Consider the following 18,642-nt stretch of genomic DNA (forward strand, 5'->3'; position numbering starts at 1 on the left):
CTGAGCCACCCAGGTGCCCCAGGATGTCTTTGTTTTTTGTTTTTTTTAAAGACTTATTTATTTGAGGGGCTCTCAGTCAGTTGGGCATCTGTCTTCACCTGAGGGCATGATCCCAGGGTCCTGGGATCCAGCCCTGCATCAGGCTCCCTGCTCAGTGGGGAGTCTGCTTCTCCCTCTTCCTCTGCTATTCCCCCCACTTGGGCTCTCTGGCTCACTCTCTCTCTTAAATAAATAAATAAATAAATAAATAATCTTTAAACAAAGTAAAGATTTATTTGAGAGAGAGAGAGAGCATGCAAGTGGGGTGGGGGGATGGGATGGGCAGAGATAGAATCTCAAGTAGACTCCCTGCTTATTGTGAGCCCAATGTGGGCCTTGATCTCACAGACCCTGAGATCATGACCTAAGCCAAAATCAAGAGTCAGATGCTTAACCAACTGAGCCACTCGGGCCCCCCTCTCAGGATGTCTTTCTAATCGTCTTCTAGGTCTTCTTCCTTTTTCTCCACGGGACTTTCCTACTTCTTACTGCCTAAAATGTCTCTTACCCTGGAGCATATCTGATACTGCCAACTTCTAACACATAGTGGTAATTGGGAAAGGGGTGGGAAATAAAGTAAATGAAACAGTGGATTTGGAAGACATTGAGGACACCTACCTGGCACCTCCACAAGGACTGGGTGTCTGTCCAAGTCCTCCAAGAAGAAGACACCAAGACAGGATTAGATGTGCCAGAGATTTATTAGGAAAAACACCTGTGAGGGAAAATGGGGAGGGATCCAGGAGTACTATCCGACTGGGGACAGGTATGACCTTGTGAAGGAGAGGGGGAAAGGAGGAGAGTGAGGATGGAAGTATCTTAGACTGCTGCGCAGTTCTCAAAAATTCTTTAAAAGATTGGCAAGGTGGGGAGAACCTGGCTGGCTCCGTTGATAAAGCATGGGACTCCTGATCTAAGGATCATGAATTCAAGCCTCATGTTGGGCATAAAGCCTACTTAAAAAAAAAAAAAAATTCAGCAAGGCATCCTGGGAGTCCTTGAGACAAAGTCACCCACCAGAGGAGCCCCCCAGCTGCAAGGTCTCCCAAGAACAAGCCTGCCTGTACAGTCCTGCTGTCATGCTCAGTCACGGGCTAGGACCAGCCTGTGGGAAGGTTGGCTACGATGCCGTGATGGATTTCGGAGTGGGCAACTGGGGCCCTCGGTCAATTACACTCCGCACAGTTGGAGATCTGAGAGGTACTTTTTCATGGTCACCACAGTCTGCCTCTTCTCTCCACAGGGCCCCATTCAGCACCTATTTCTTCCACATCCACTTGAATGCCACCTGCTCCTCCGCCCTGATTTATACAAGCAGAAGTATTCTATCCCCCTCAATTCCCACAGCACTTGCTCCATCCTTCTCTCACATGACCCAACTACTTTCTATCTTCTGTTACTTTCTTGCAATACTTTCTATTTTATATTGTGAGTGATATATGCAGCCCACCCAGATACAACTCACCCCTGTAAGCCACAATTCTATAAGGGGACCGATGTGGGGGTGGAGGCTGACTGCCTTATTTGCCTACTCAGGGCGCTGGAATTTTGACCTGAATCCTCAGAGTTTACCTCATTTAGGCAGTTGCTTTATTCCCTCTAGTGTCAGACTCTTATGTGTTCACATCTTAACATTTCTAAAATTGGGATGCCACTTAGAACTTATGTTAAAAGAAATTTGCCACCTGCTGGCAGGAGAGTAAGTTGAGACAGAGCTGTTACTGTCTGCCCATGGGAGAACTTAGCACTGCATATTTACAATAAGAGAAGCAAATATTTATTGCTGAAGGCATGACTACACTTTCAAGTTTTCTAGCAAAACAACGGCCAAGCACTCCAGAGGACACTAGAAGAAGATTGCCAGTCCACACAATGGGCATAGTAATTACATCCAATAAAAATTGACAGATATCTCAGGAGAAATAGCAGAACTTTTAAAGTCAAGAGAGGCTGGTGTGATTAATTCCTTTATCACAAAGTAACTCTCAGGCACCAAGTATCTTTCAGACCCTTTTTATAACTTTCAAGAGAAGCTGTTTACCTCCTAGAAAGGATTAATTTAATTAAGAGCAGAACAAATTATGAATTTAACCAAACAGGAAATACAAATGAAACTCTGGGATTCTACAGTATGGCTAACAATTACACTGCCTAAGCCTACATTTGCTAAGAAGGTCAAGATCACAAGGCCAAGTGATAAAAAGCAGAGGATCCCTGTAATGCTATGCACAACTGTCAACATTCACAAACGATTCAGAAGAATCCAAAGGCTGAATTGAAAGAGGTTTATTCTTGGGAAGCCTGGCTGGCTCAGTTGGTAAAACACATGCTTCTTGGTCTCAGGGTTATAAGTTCAAGCCCCACGTAGGTGGGGAGATTACTTAAAAATAAAATCTTTAAAAAAAAGAAAAGAAGAGGTTTATTCTCAAAGATTGAATGAGGTAATGAAAAAGAATATACAGATAAGTGTTATATTTATAGTAGTGTTTTTTCCCCCTTAAAACCTGTTATTATATTATCAGTGTATCTAAAAATGTATGGCATCTCAGACTTGAGGAACTAGGGTTACTATAATAATAAATGGAATAGTTCTTCAACTTTTGACTTTAAGTTGTTGCCAGAATGATTTGTTAAGAATGATTAAATCCACACCCTGTAATGAGAATTCTGTATAGTTTAAATATTGAGTTGGCAAAGCTCAGTACCAATGGTCCTCGACTTGCTGGTTCAATTTATGATAGTTCAACTTAAGATTTTTCAACTTTATGATGATGCCAAAGCAATGCATATTCAGTAGCAACCGTGCTTAAAATCTTTCATTTTGATCTTTCCCAGGCTAGTGATATTATAGAAGAATAGTATGCTATTCTCTCATGGTGCTGGGGAGCAGCAGCGAGCCACAGCTGCCAGTCAGACCAGGATCAAGAGGGTACACAACTGCTACACCTACAATTATTCTGAACCCATACAACCATTCTTTTACTTTCATTACAGTATGCAATAAATTGCATGAAATATTCAACCCTTTACAAAACAGGATTTGTGTTAGATGATTTTGCCCAGCTGTAGGTTTATGTAGGTGTTCTGAGCATGTTTAAGGTAGGTTAGATATAGTAAATGCGTTCTCAACTTACAATGAGTTTATCGGCACTTAACCCCATCGTAACTTGAGGAAGATCTGTATATGTATCGCAATTTACTCCCCCTCCCTTACCTAAGGGACACGTGGCTTACCAGCCATGAAATTCTTTTTTTCTTTTTTTTAAGATCTTATTATTTATTTGAGAGAGAGAGAGCCCCACACAAGCAGGGGGAGGGACAGAGGGAGAAGCAGCAGAGGGAGGCCCTACATGGGGCTCCACCGCAGGACCCTGAGATCATGACCTAAGCTGAAGGCAGATGCTTAACTGACTGAGCCACCCCGGCACCCCTTCCATGAAACTCTTTTATGCTAGGCCACGACTCCGCAGAATTATTTGCAACCAAATGTTCTAAGCAGCCACTACCAACTGACTGGATTTGGTACATAACAGGAAACCTGTTTGCCATCCCTCTGTTATGTTCCTATATGGAATTAGCTCCAAAGAATATACAAGCGTACCTAACACCAGTCTCCTCTCTCTCCACCCTAAGAAATTAGTGAAAGCTCACAATAGCATGGCCAAAAGAACCATTTGGGGGTCAGCTTGGAATCTGCTTGCAGGTTCTAGAATCTCCAAACCTAGTGTCCCACACTGTTTTGAGCCTCTCCACCCTGTTACTAATCACAGAAAGTTGTCTTTGTTTGCATATTTATGGTATATACAGCTTTTAAATACCAAACATCTTTCAATTGAGATATTCAAAAGATTTTCTTCCTTAAACTATGCCCTACAACACTTGCTGCCTGTTCGTCATCTAAGTAATGAAAATGGCAGTGTGGTATTTCATAAAGTTTAACACTTTATTTCATAAATTGTCTTTATTCTCTGGGTCTTTAATCAGAGTGTGCTATCCTTTGTGAGGAAGGATAAGAATCACTTCCTGTTTAGAATCCAAGCTGAAAATGTGTCCCTCAGCTCAGGGTATCTTGACACTTCCTGTGCCATAACATCAAGCGTCTCCTGGAGAAAAGCAGATCAGGGTTTTACTATTTAATCATGCCAAGCCCAGGAACATATAGCCTTCTTGTGACACATCTTATTTTCCCTTGCTAGGCTTTGAGCCTCCTGAACCCAGAACTATACTTTTTATTTATCCCAATTATACATTCTTACATCAAAACATTCATACAGAAAGTGCTCCCTAATTTTTTTTTTGGAAGGGGCTCAAAGGGGAGAGAATTCTTCTATGGTACTGGGATACATCTCCGTTTCAATCTGTTGTGACTTTTGGATCTGAGGAATGATTATAAGAATTTTGTTTCTATAAATATTAACCTCCTCCTCATCTCCATCGCCAAGAATCCCTGATATTCAAGGAATTCCTCAGCCTAAAAAAATAAATAACCATAGAGTGTCTTTCATGTGCTTTATCTGTGGTTCTCAATGCTGGCCAAACATTAGACTTACCTGGGGAGTTCCTAAAAAACACCAGTGCCAGGGCCCTACTTCAAAATAATTTAACCAGAATCTGTGGGGGGTGGGGCACTGGCACATCATTCCTCTTAGTTCTTACAACAGCCTCCCAGGATGAGTGCTATTATCCCCGTTTTCCAGATGAGAAAACTGAGGCCCTGAGAGGTTAGGAATTTTCCCTGGTCCCCACAAAGCTCCCAAATGTGTGCTGTTTTTGACAAGTGCCCTCCCTGACATACTTTAGCAACATGTAAGGTAGCACCACTGAAAGCCCTCACCCGGCTGAGCTGTGGACAGGCTGGCATCAGACAGAGAGCCATTCATCCACACACAGCGGCAGGAGAGGACCTTCACTTGCCCAGGCAGAGCAGCCGCAAACCTTAACTGTCTCTGAATTGTGAACTGGCCTGTTACATCTCGGCTCCATGACCAGATGACTGTTTTCTCTGGAAGAACCAGAAAGTGAGGGCAGCACAAATACTAGGGGTGGCCGGCAGGCCAAAAGTCAACATCTTTTGCAAATATTCTTGAATTTTGAACACTTCTAGTTCCTGAATGATGCTATGTGTTTAGATTTCAGTTAGGATAAGTGCACGGGATAAAGTTTAATTTTTAAAAAGATACAATGAATTAAATGGATTGAGAGGGGTAAAGGAAAAGTGGGAACAGCTTGCCTTCTTCTCCTCTCTACTTTGTTGCTTTCACTTTATGTATTCCCTAGACAAAACAAGAACACTCAAAGCAATTCTCAGAAGACTAAAGAATTCCCCTGAGAATGCCCATCTTGATTAGAGAATCTAACAACTTTTTTTTCCCCAAATGCAGCATGAACAGCTACTTTTTCCTGCCATTCTGAAGCTGCTGAGACATCTTGGGGCGGGGGCAGCAGCCGCCAACCTCCCCGGGTTCTAGTGCAGGCAGACTTCTTTCCCCAGCTTGTGGTTGACTGGGGACAAGCCTTCCACAATATGGATTTCGTTGTCTGAACTCCCTCAGCTCAGCAATGCCCCTTGTCAGAGCACAGAGCCCATAGTTATATCACAGATCAGCCCAGGAAACAGCTAGTCATGAATCACAGAGGTTCATGGATTTCTGCCGAACAAAGAACTTCAGCTCTGGGAAACTTTCTCTCTGTCCCTGTGGAAAAGCAAGTAATTTCCAACTGTCCTGTAGAAAGCCAGTGCAAGGATCACACAAGGCAGGTGTATTCCGCCCCGTTGTGGCTTTATCTTCTCCCATCCACAAATGCTATTTTTCATACCAGCTGCATCCTAAGCCCCGAGTTAAGACGGTGATTAGTGGTGGTGGTGGGCGTCTCAGTAGGAGCTTTCTTAAGAAGAAAGGGCTTTGATTGAGCCAATGAAAGCTGTTGCCTGGGAACCAGATGCCATGAACAGGCCACTCCAGCAGCGCAAGAATACAAACCGGGAGTGCTGGACTGAGCATTAAGTGTACTTGGCAGCCGAGTCCTACAAGGCCTGTTAACCCTTTGTGCACCTAACCATGTCTAGACAGTGAATCAGGAGCAGGATTATCATAAAAATCTTAAAAGCCACTCCTGCTCCCAGTATCTCCCATTGGAAGGCACTGTTTCAAAGATGTTCTCCCGGCTTGACTAACAACTCCCCCTGGACACCTGTTTTAGAGTGGGTTGGCATCAGAGTTGGGCATGACCGAGGGCTGGCAAGAAGCATGAAGTTCTACAGAAGGTACTGCTCATATCTGACCTCACTTGTTATATATGACACGTGATTCAACTTGTGATAGAGTCTTAGCTGGTCTTCCGGCCCCTGAGGAAGGGACTCTGCCGCCTCAGGGGGGTCTGCTCCGTGAGATGAGAAGGAAATGCTTCCCCTCTACCTTAAAATGTATACTTACTGAGTTTCCCGGGGCCACCCAGAAGTTGGCAGCCTCTGCCCCATTTTAAGATTGTTGCCTGAAGGAGCGTGGGCACAGAGTGGATCTCGGGAAAACAGGGGAGCAGGCAAAGCTGCTGAGGATGGGCCTCCCAACCTACCTCCCAAGGGACACTGTCCTCAGTCTTGCCCCACTTCCTGTCCCTCTTTTCCTTATTCTGTCCCCATCAATCCCAATTTCAGGTGTCCACTCTGGGTCCCATTCCTTCATAGTGTGATTAATTCAATCTCTACAGAGGGACTTGCATTTTGACTCTGTTCTCAGGAAGACCTGACTTTCCCAAAGGAAACTATAAAAGTTGAATCACAGGCAGGGGGATCACCTGTGGGTTAGGGGCTCCTGGGTTCACAAGGTGAAGGGTAGCAATGCATGGACCTTGAGAGGAAGGTTCTCCCAGAACCCAGCCTCCCTGATGCCCCTTCCTCTTCCTCAGACTGTCAGTTCCAGCTCCCTGGGGCTGAGGGTGGGGACATATCCATTTGTACATCAAAACCTTACCAGTGTGGGCAAATGGTGGGAAGAGAATTTGTGTCTACCTTGGGTTATACAATACATGTGTCCCTGAAAAAATACATGTTTTAGACATCAAATTAATGTTTCTCTAAAATTATTAGCAGACAGCTTAGAAAGCATAAAAATTATTCTCATCACGGAGTTTCAAGTGTGACCTGGAAGCCAGGTGACAGAGCAGTGTCTGGTTGTGCAGCCCAGAGGCTTAGACTCCACATGAGAGTCCCTACCATGAGGAAAGGCTTTCAGAACATCACTTTGTACAGCAAAACCTCCTTACTGTGCACTCAAAGTGGGGAGAGAATTCAGGTGTAGTCTAAATTATAGAATGGAATTTTTTGTTAAACAATATTTTCTATTTATCGAGCACATACTACACGCCAGACACTGTATTCAGTGCCTTATAAAAATCATCTATTTGTTAAACATCATCATAAAAATATTTAATGAAAATCAAAAGAAAAACTATTCCTACAACCATATTAATGACATTCATAAAATATTTTATCTTCTTACTGTAATGTTCAATGGTTCTAAATTATCAGGATCCATGTAGTTTTGATGAATGGCATCTGCTCCAACATCCTCCCTTTAGAACTGAAATCACCTCTGCTCTCATCACCCTCCACAGGTTGGTGCCTATGAAGGTTTGTTACTTTTGCTCCCAATGACTGAGCCGCTAGCCAGAACAGTGATTGATTTTCCCCATGTTATGAAAGATCCAAAAATGTGTGATTTTTATTTCTTCTCCAACCTTACTATCTCCCCCATCATAAATTTAAAAGCTTGCAATTACCGTGAGCACTCCTACTAATAAAATGAAGCCTGGAGCAAAAGCATAGCTAAGTATTTTAGACTCCCAAAGCAAACCCTTCAGAAAGATCTAAAATAAATAGATCTTCAGTCCCCTCCCTCCTGAACTAGGCAGGCCATGGGGTCATAATTTATAGATAAAGACAGAAAGGAAGCAGGGAGTCATCACTGACTTTCTCCCTTGCTATGATTCTAGAATATTCTTTATTGCCTTTTGGATTTTCTTTTTTCAAACCTGACCTGCACCACATGAGAAATTAGCCCTAGCCTCTGAGCAAGTCAAGTAACTTACCCTCAGCAGGTCTATACTTCTTCCAACAAGTTTAGAGGGCCGTATCTTCCACACCGATTATCTTGGTGCCTTTTTGGCCTTTGAATAACAAGTTTCCATTGGTCAGTCTTTAACCTATAGCTTTAAGCTTTGTATTGTAGGCAAACGATAGCCTATTAAAATAGGCTTTGAACTAATTATCTTCTTTTGTATATCTTTCCTACTGGCCCAAAGATCATTGCAAATCTCTCTGGGCATGTGAAAAAGCAAGCAACAAATTTTTATTCAGCTCTAACTATATGCAAGGGTGCTATGGGAAGTACTAAGAATCATAAGACGTAGTTCCTACCCTCCAAAGACTTACAGTCTAGCTGGAAGTATAAAACACAAGCAAATGGAAAGAGACTCAGTGATGCAAGGCCATGCTGATTGTCATCTACACAGCCTATATTTTAAAAAACCCTCTGTTTTGACTTTCTCGTACACCTTGTCTTTGGTACTTATGATAGATGACTGTGGCTGGCTCTGTCAGCCTTCATTCTACCTTCCCCCGAGAGCGAGAGATTGAAAAGCTGAAAATATGATTTCCTAGACTCTCTTGCAGCTAGATTTGCAAGGTAGAGTGAGGAGAAGCAAGGTTGGGGAGATAGGAGTGTTTGAGGTCTTCACAGGGCCAGACACAGATCTGGTGTCCAGTCACCAGCTCTGAGGAGGAAGACGGTGTTGTGGTGACCTTGGTCACGGCAGCTTCCTGACTGCTGGATATTAACCATGATGCTTCTCAGGAAAATTTGCTCTACTCTGTTGCAGAAATGGGATGAACCACAGGCTAGTATGAGGACCAAATCTGGACAAGATTCCATTTCACCTCTGGTTTGCTTTGGCTTTGTGCAAATCATTTAATCTCTCTCTGTACTGATCTTTCCTCTGTGGGTAACAAGGGCAACACCAATGACTCTTCTTGTAGGCTGCCCCTGCAGGTGAATACAATTCCTGGAAAACACTATCATACTGCCCTTTATATATTTTTTCAACTTTTTTTTATTAGAGAGAGAGAGTGCGTGCATGAGCAGGGGTGGGAGGGGCAGAGGGAGAGAGAGAATCTCAAGCAAGCTCCACAATGTGTAGGGAGCCCAATGTGGGGCTCAATCCCACAACCCTGAGTTCATGACCTAACTCAAAATCAAGAGTAAGCTGCTTAACTGACTGTGCCACCCAGGTGTCCCCATACTGCCCTTTAAAGGTGGATGAGGATCCTGACACTACCCCACAGGCCATTTCCCCAGAATGTCATCCATTAACCTTAAGCACTTTGGAGCAAGGGACAAATTCCTGGATGCAGTGGGGACATGGCCATTGAATAACATCTCTTTTCTTTGTTTCATGTGGTTTCTATTTATTTACAGAGTGCCATGGTTATTCATGATGCTTTACAAACCACAAAAACAAGGTCTCCACCCTATAGAATTTACAGTGTAATTTAAATAGACATGCTGCATGGGCTGACAGGTCAGGCATGCCAGGAGATGGTGTTGGTGTTATATAACATGGGTGTGGAGGGTTTCTTCTTGAGTTATAAATACTTTCCAGTTACAAGGGCCTTTCATCTGGGATCCCCAAGCACTTTAGAATAGCAATAACCTTGATTGCTTTCTAAATACACTTTCCATAAACTGCTCTGGGGACCGGGTAAATGCTTTTAAATGTCTATTAATTGATCTGTACATCTGTTCATTGTCCATATTAAACAGCATGGATGTAAACACGACAGTTTAGGAGAGGCCTGCTTTGGGCTGTGGTCTGGTTGCTCCCCGATCACAACCCCAAAGAGGCTTGGGAGATTTGCCACACTGTTGGGAGGGCTTGATGGGCACCTGGACATTTTGCTCACTCAACCTAGACTCAGCGAGGTCACTTCCTGGAGTTTACCGTGTATGGGTGAATTAACATTTCCAAGTAAGGTGAGCTTGGAGGAAGAATTTCCACTGGAAAAACTTGGAGTCATTCCTTGGCTGATAGTAGTAGCTCTTATTTGGGTCTCAGTCGCTCAGTCACTTCCTTCTTATGCTCCTTACTCTCTTCCCTGAGCAATGGCATTTGCAAAACAGCAACATTTATATTTTATTACAGTTGGTATTGAGTTCCCCCCTCTATGTCTCACTCAAAGACCAATTAAGCGGGTGATTATTCCTGATGATTTGATTAATTCATTCAAATCCAAGAGAAGATTGGCCTGGGCTGCAAGGTCCCAAAAGTCCCTCATTCTATCCATCCTTTAAACTGTTCTCAGAGTTATCTTTCTAAAACCCAGATGGAATCCCATCACCCTCTGCTTTAAAAAACCTACCTGAATGAAGTATGTCAATTATTTGTCAACGAAACTGGAAAAATAAATAAAAAGAGAAAAGGAAAAAAAGAAATCAATTCTACTAGAATTCACCCATGTAAGCCTACTGTAAAAAGAACCATGCTTTACTACCCACTGCAAACAACACAGCATAGAAGTGGCTAAATAAAGGAATGTTTGAGACTACAAAAACTGTAGTAATTTACAGTCTTTTTTTTTTTTTTAAAGATTTTATTTATTCGACAGAGATAGAGATAGCCAGCGAGAGAGGGAACACAAGCAGGGGAGTGGGAGAGGAAGAAGCAGGCTCATAGCGGAGGAGCCTGACGTGGGGCTCGATCCCATAACGCCAGGATCACGCCCTGAGCCGAAGGCAGACGCTCAACCGCTGTGCCACCCAGGCGCCCCTACAGTCTTTTATTACAGAACAAGTAGAACGAATGTCATACAAATTACTCGGAACTACTATGTTTTATGATCTATTCCATGTAATTTAATTTTCAGTAATGGATTGGGGCTGTTTCTTCCTTTGAAATTCAAAATAAATCTCACTATGAACCTGTGAACCATTCTGAGGAAAACAAATACAAAAACAGTGACCATCAATGTCCTTTTCAAGTCTCAAGTTCTATGAAAACACAAAGGTTAGGAAATGACCAGTGTTTTAATGACCAAAATGAATGAAATGATACTACTAAAAATGTCTAAGCAATCCAGTTCTGAATCTAATAATTTCCATGTTTTACTGGTTTTACCTCAAAACCCTTCACATCTATTCTTTTTGTCCCTTACCCACTCCCACATCTTATAAAAAGAATGAACAAAGAAACCTGAAGAATAAAGTCCAAAGTGCCTTTGCTGGGCACATGTGGCCTTCATGGCCTTGGCCAGCTGGACTATTTCTCCAGCTGCATCTCTGTCCACAGGACCTGTGGCTTTGGCTACACCAAAGATGTTGCCCCATCTCCAGAGATCTCAAACTTTCCTGTCCGTTCCTCCTGCAATATCCTCTTTCATCTTCCCTCCTTGCCATACACTGCTGTCCATCAAAGCCCACCTTTAATATCCCTCCCCTTCATAGCCTTCTACAAGGCCCACCACCACGCAACACCCACCCACCTCTTCTGGAGTGCCTACTTATCTCCACCTCCATTATCATATGTCACATTACCTCTCAGGTACTGGTTCATATATGCCTGTCTTCTCAACCCTGCTGGGAGCTTTTTTTTTTTTTTTTAGTTTTTTTTTTTTTTTAAGATTTTATTTTATTTATTTGACAGAGAAAGAGTGCATAAGTAGGGGGAGCACCAGACAGGAGAGAAGGAGAAGAAGGCTCCCCACTGAGCAGGGAGCCCCATGCAGGGCTCGATCCCAGGACCCTGGGACCACGACCCAAGCCAAAGGCAGACACTAAACAACTGAGCCACCCAGAACCCCAGGTTTTTTTTTTAATTAACATATAATGTATTATTTGTTTTAGAGGTACAGGTCTATGATTCATCAGTCTTACACAACACATAGCACTCACCTCAACATAAACCTTCCCCAATGTCCATCACCCAGCCACTCCATCCCCCCATTCCCTCCCCTCCAGCAACCCTGTTTGTTTTGTTGTTGTTGTTGTTGTTTTTTCCCTCAGTTTGTTTCTTATGATTAAGAGACTCTTATGATTTGTCTCCCTCTCTGGTTTCTTCATCTTGTTCCATTTTTTGCTTTCTTCCCCTATCATCCTCTGCCTTTTTTCTTAAATTCCACATATCAGTGAGATCTTATGATAATTGTCTTTCTCTGATTGACTTACTTCCCTTAGCATAATACCCTCTAGTTCCATCCACATCATTGCATGGCAAGATTTCAATTTTTGATGGCTGCATAATATTCCATTCTCTCTCTCTCTCTCTCTCTCTCTCTCTCTCTCTGTATATATATATATATATATATATATATATATATATATATATATATATATATATATACACATACATACACACCACATCTTCTTCATCCATGTCAACAGTCAACAGACATTTGGACTTTTTCCATAGTTTGGTTATTGTGGACATTGCTGCCATACACATTGGGGTGCACATGCCCCTTCGGATCACTACATTTGTATCTTTGGGGCAAATACCCAATAGTGCAATTGCTGAGTCATAGGGTCTGCTGGGAGCTTCTTGAGGACAGGGACCATGTATAGTGATATATATTAATATAGGTTATATTATATAATTAATAACATATAATTAATATGTATCTATCTCAGTAAAATTTTGTTGAGGGTCCTTTTTGCACATCAAAGGAGCAGAGAGGAGAAGAGAGGAACAACTGTAGCTTAAGAGCCTTGTAAACCATTTGGAACCCTCATTTTGTAGGATTTTGTCTCATCCGCTGTGAGGAGCTCACTCCACAATAATGCTGACCAATCGGACTTCAGATTATAAAGTGATGAATTCAACTTTTTGTTTTCTTTTCTTTTTTTAAGATTCTACTTGTGGTAAAATATGTATAACATGAAATTTATCATTTCAGTCATTTTTAAAAGTACCATTCGTTGACATTAAGTACATTCATGTTGTTGTATAATTATCACTATCACCCATCTCCAGAACTTTTTCATCTTCCCAAACTGAAGATTAAACACTAAATTTCCATTCCCTCCTCCCACTTGCCCCAGCAAACTCTATTCTACCTTCTGTCTCTATGAATTTGACTACTTTACATACTTCATATAATTGGAATCATGTAATATTTCCCCCTTTGTGACTGGTTTATTTCACTTAGCATAATGTCTTCAAGTTTCTTCCATATTGTACCATGAGTCTGAATTTCCTTCCTTTTCAAGGCTGAATAATATTCCATTGTATGTAGATGTCACATTTTGTTCATTCATCTGTCAGTGGATGCTTGACTTGTTTCCACATTTTGGCTATAAACACGAAATATTTAAATATCTATTTGAATCTCTGCTTTCATTTCTTTGGGATTATATTCCCAGAAGTGGAATTGTTGGATCACATGGTATTCATTTTTTGAGGAACTGCCATACTGTTTTCCACAGTGGCTGAACTATTTCACAGTCCCACCAACGGTGCACAAGAGTCCTAATTTCTTCCTGCCCTCGCTAACACTTGGTATTTTGTTTTTTGTTTTTTAGCAATAGCCATTCTAATGAGTATTGAAATGGCACCCACTGTGGTTTTGACTCAATTCAGTTTTGAACCTCTGCATTCAGTGTCCTAATTTTCCATGATAAACCCAATCTAATTATATAGCATGACATGTATTTCTTCCTCCTGAGACTTGAGCCTGCCTCCTGGGAAAGTCGCCATCACGGAGGGAGATCTAAAAGGCAACCTGGCCTCTAGCCTGTTGTACTTCTTCCTGAAAGTCAGCAGGGGGCACTCTCACAAGGCTGCCACGGAGGTTCTGCGGAAGGAGACAGGGCAGGTTGGTTTTCCAGGTCAAAGTAGGGTTCTAGATCACCAGCAAAAGGGTCCTTTGGTTTCCTGACTCTCTTCCCCCCATCCTGCCCTCATAGTGTCAGCATCAAGGAGAACCAAGCAGCCCAGGCTATAGCCACGTTTCTCAAAGTGGGTGCTACTGGTAAGCGGAGTGGGAAAATTCTGCATCATGTAGGACAGTCCTGCACACTGCAGAACATTTAGCATCCCAGGTCCTTGCTTGCTAAATGCCAGCAGTGGTCCCCAGTCATTATGACAACCAAAACGTCCCCTACCCACATCTCCCAAGTATCCCCCTCTGGATATTGGGAGTTGCCCAAGTGAGATATGCAAAGGAATCTGGAGATTCCCAGTATCTGCACTCACCCATGCAAAGCAGTAACTACCATAAAAAGGCCTCATGTCCAGTTGAGGAGATGCTGGAGGTTAGCCAAGGAAAACGTCACAGGTTGCTTTAGGTGACCTAGACAACTCCTCTGAGTCTGTTAATGGTTAGTTGACAGTGAAAGGCTAGCATATCAGGAGAAAGGGGAAGACACGTTCTAAAAGCAAGATGAGTACTGTAACAGAAAAAATACCCCAACATCGCCCCTGCTCCTGTGATCAAGACTTGAAATCTGAGCCTGGTCCCTCAAACGTCCATTTGACCTTCTCTCCCCACCCTCAGTGTGTGAACACTGCCCTCAGCAGTGTCTGCCTTGCCTAGGCTGGTTTAAGAGACTTCACTTCCCTGTGCTGCCATAGCAACCAGGAAACAAGCTCCGCTCACAATGAGAAGGATGGTGCAGTGGCCCAGATCTGTAGATGCACACGGCCCGGTAACAGAGCAACAGGACCAAGGGACAACAAGGGCGCAGGTGAAGAAGAGAGAGAGTTTGCCCAGAGAGTAGACAATCCAGAGCTTGAGGAGTCTGGGTTTGCGGTTTATTTTTTCTCCTGACAAAGACACACACTGTCTAAACTGTGTGGCTGGTTGTTATTAAGAAGCTGCTGTATGAAGGAAAAATGTATTTAATAAAAGGCCCAGTGTTTGTGGTCTTCTTGGGCTCACTGCTGAGCTCAGGAAATCTTGAGGTGTGACCAGTTTTCAGCCTTCAAAACCAAGATGAACTGCCCTTGAGAAGGGTGGTCAGAAGGGAATCATGTTCACGCTCTCTCTCCTGAGCAGGGGACATGGGAAGTTGGTCCAGAACAAACAGAAGCTAGAAGTCTACTTTGAACCAGAGGTGAGTCTTACAGCTGAATAAAGGCATATTTTGGGGGTGGGAGGAGAATGCTCTATATTTCCATTTGGGGCTGAGCCATATGTGTTTTGGTTTGGTTTGTTAGTGAGGTTGGGGGGGGGATCACTGGTAGACGTTCCCTCCTCCTTGGTAAAACTCAAGAAAATAAGGAAGGTTGGTTGCACATCGATATTGCCACTGGGACCCTCTTCCTTCCCCTTGCACACTGACTTATAGCCTCATTTGCTTTAGACTGAAGGAGATTCCAGACTGTTTAGAATTCAGATGGTTTGGTTCAAGACCAGAATTTCCACCTGGGTTCTAGGCAAGTTGATGGCTCTTTGGTTTTTAGAAGTTGTGCTCTGTGGTTGAAATGCTATGTATGTTCATGCCATTTCAATGGCTTCCTTGAACTTTCTGGAATTCAACCCAGAGGACTCATACTTAACATAGGCAAAAAAATAAAAATAATTTTTAAAAAAATCTCATTTGAGAAGATTTTAAAGAGGTGGCAAAATTCCCTTGTACTGGAATTTTATTTCACTGAATCCTGCCGGGAATAAGAAACCCAGTGGGGTTCTTTGAAAATGTTTGGATCACACAGAGATTTCCATTGTCATGGTAGTTTGTCGTGATATTTGACCTTTGCTATATTAAAAGACCTATAAAGTTTCAAAGGACCTCTGTGGCCAATGGCATTTACTTACTTACAAGATATGCAACTACTTTATAGGGTCCTAAATAGCCAAATTAGGTAATGTTACATAGCATCTGGAATGTATAGAAAGTCTCCTTGTGTACAGCGAAGTGATGGTTGGAATGAATGGTTTTCCCCTATTTAAACTGCCAGCTAGTCCAGTTCTAATTTCAAAGTTATCTGCTGCCCTTGATACTTGTGACTACTTACTTGCATACCAGGAAATTGTAACTGGCCTATTGAAACCTCCAGGCATGAATGGCTCTGCTGAAAGTTGTATGGGGTGAAACAGAACCCTGCCTGAGGTTCTACTGATTCTGAGATGTGGAGAACGAAATCCGTTGCTCAGAAGCATGGTTGTGTCCTGTGACAACATGGAAGCAATTCATAGAAAGTCAGTCACTAAAAAAATGTCAAACACCTTGCATAGGGCTGTTGCTATCAAGGGGCCTTGGATCAAGGTGGTTTCTTTCCCTTGCAGGATTACTTGAACTGGAAGTCCCCAGAAGATTATGTCCTGGTCAGCAAACCGCAGGAGGAAGGCAGTGCCAAACAGCACACCTGGAGCCTCTTTCTCCCTAAAACATTCAGTACTAGGAAGGGGGCCCTGATCCTTTACTCAGAAGGTTTAGCCATATCAGCATGGCCACCAGAAGAGAGGAGAAAAGGCCCCCACCGCCCCAAAGGCCACAGGAAGAGGCTGGATCTTGAGCTGCACACGCTTCAGGACCTCAGAAAAGCCATCCTGGCGTACGGAAGGAGACAGGTAGGCAGAGCAGTCCTGGGTGTGGGGAAGGCGCTCGCCTGCATGTCTGGAAATCCAGTTGTAGCTTTGGCTATAACTTCTCAGACCCTAGGGAATGAAACCCTAAGACCGTTTCCTCATCTCTCCAATGGGATTGTACTTTTGGCTGTATGTGCCTCACACAGCTGTCATGGGGCTTAAATGAGATAATGTGAACGGACTCTGAAAGCATCAGGGGCTATGATACCATCATCTTGTATTTTCCTTTCCGTTAGAGTAACACAAAGTCCTTTTCAGCTTCAGACGGATCCAGGCCAGCAGACGTTTCATCAGAATCCTTGAAATCCTGTCTCATAGCCACAAGCATCATCATCACACCTCTGATGTTTTTGGCTTTGTGGAAAGGAGAGGGAGAACATTTTAAATATTTACCTTGAGCCCTTCAGCATGTGCAGAAGTTAATGAGTTTTTCCATTCTGAATTTAATATTAAGGGAAAACCCCTGTGCTCATTTTTCTGATTCATACTTTCTCATGTCTTATGAGATGTCCACATGGCCCCTGATTGATGTAACTGCATGCATCAGCCCTTTGGCTGAGGCCAAGAGAGAGTCTGGGAAGATGTGTCACTTTATTCAATGCTAGGTTATAGATGCTGGGTTACTCCCTAGTTTTGTTTTGTTTTAAAGATTTTATTTATTTATTTGAGAGAGACAGCATGTGAGAGAGCAGAGAGCTGGTGGGGGGTGGATAGAGGAGCAGAGGGAGAAGCAGACTCCCTGATTAGCAGGGAGCCTGATGTGGGGTTCAATCCTAGGACCCCAAGATCATGACCTGAGCTGAAGGCAGATGTTTAACCGACTGAGCCACTCAGGCACCCCAATTACCCCCTAGTTTAAAAGTCTACTGGCTTCTCATTCCCCACAGGCTAAAGTCATTAGCTTCCTATGCCAGGTCCTTCAAGCTGACTCTCTCTTCCAAAGCTAGCCACATCTGCCACTTGTTCTTACCACTACCTTAACTGTCAACCCTTCAAGACCCCACCCACGTGAATAGCTCACTGATCCCCAAATGTTCCATGCCCTTTTCTGATTCTATGCTTTTGCATCTGCCTCAATGCTCCTGCTTACCCTTCAAAGCTCCTGCTTACCCTTCGAAATGCAACTCAGATGTCATTTCTTCAGTGAAGCTTTCTCCCATTCCTCTAGGCAAAGATATCCCATTGCTTTCTCCTCTGGGAACATTCCCAGAGTATCAGGCATTGCAATGCCTCCCTTTGTCCATCCGTTACCATCTCCATGAGGGCAGGGACCATGTCTAAATCATTTCTAGAAAAGAGTGAGTACCCATAAATGTTTGTGGAATGAATAAATCGATCACATAGGGCATTTTCGGTGTTTCTTACATCATCTCCCAGTATCATTATTGGGCAACTTATCACCTACCCTACCCTAGGCAGAGCTTCCAAAAGGAAAGATTCCTATGCTCCTTTTCTTTCTTTCAAAATACAGGGAAGCTTTTTTTCTTTCTTTTTAAGATTTTATTTATTTATTTGACAGAGAGAGAGAGAAAGAGAGAGAGAGCAGCAGAGGGAGAGGGAGAAGCAGACTCCCCGATGAGCAGGGAGCCCAATGCAGGGCTCAATCCCAGGACCCTGGGATCATGACCTGAGCAGAAGGCAGACCCTTAACCAACTGGGCCACCCAGGGGCCCCAAAATACAGAGAAGTTTAATGATGTAACCAAATGCTCATTTTCCTTTGTCTTAGAATCATAAATTCTTGGGTGAAAGGAAACCAATTATAGTGGAAAGCTTACTAATATTTTATAGCTATTACTTTATTTAATCTTCACAGGGACCCAGTGACATATGGTTTTTCTTGCCCTCTTTCATAAATGAGAAAACTGAGGCTCAGAGGAGTTAAGTGACCTGACCAATGTCTCAGAGCTAGAAAGTGACAGAGCCAGAATTCAAGCCCAGAATTGCCTACCTCTCCAGGGCACGCATACTTTGTACTATGCCCTATTGTCTGTGGGCTTGGAAGGGCCCCCAGATGTCACTGTG

At 43.1% G+C, this 18,642-nt stretch overlaps 1 protein-coding gene and 1 long non-coding RNA gene across 3 annotated transcripts in view; one reads left to right on the forward strand and one right to left on the reverse strand.

The window, feature by feature from the left end:
* The window catches only part of LOC123798209 (uncharacterized), a 271,567-nt gene that overhangs the window by 202,466 nt on the left and 50,459 nt on the right, over window positions 1-18,642 (reverse strand). The gene's annotated exons all lie outside the window — the stretch shown is intronic.
* The window catches only part of KIAA2012 (KIAA2012 ortholog), a 102,424-nt gene continuing 98,817 nt past the window's right edge, over window positions 15,036-18,642 (forward strand). Inside the window, exons 1-2 of the mRNA XM_087862748.1 lie at window positions 15,036-15,140; window positions 16,316-16,600. Of these exons, the coding sequence (XP_087718874.1) occupies window positions 15,057-15,140; window positions 16,316-16,600 (369 nt within the window). The 5' untranslated portion in view covers window positions 15,036-15,056. The remainder of the gene's footprint in view (window positions 15,141-16,315; window positions 16,601-18,642) is intronic.

The sequence above is a fragment of the Ursus americanus genome, chromosome 1 (assembly GCF_024610735.1).
Source record: "Ursus americanus isolate L20-20 chromosome 1, mUrsAme1.1.p, whole genome shotgun sequence".
Taxonomy (NCBI): Eukaryota; Metazoa; Chordata; class Mammalia; order Carnivora; family Ursidae; genus Ursus; species Ursus americanus.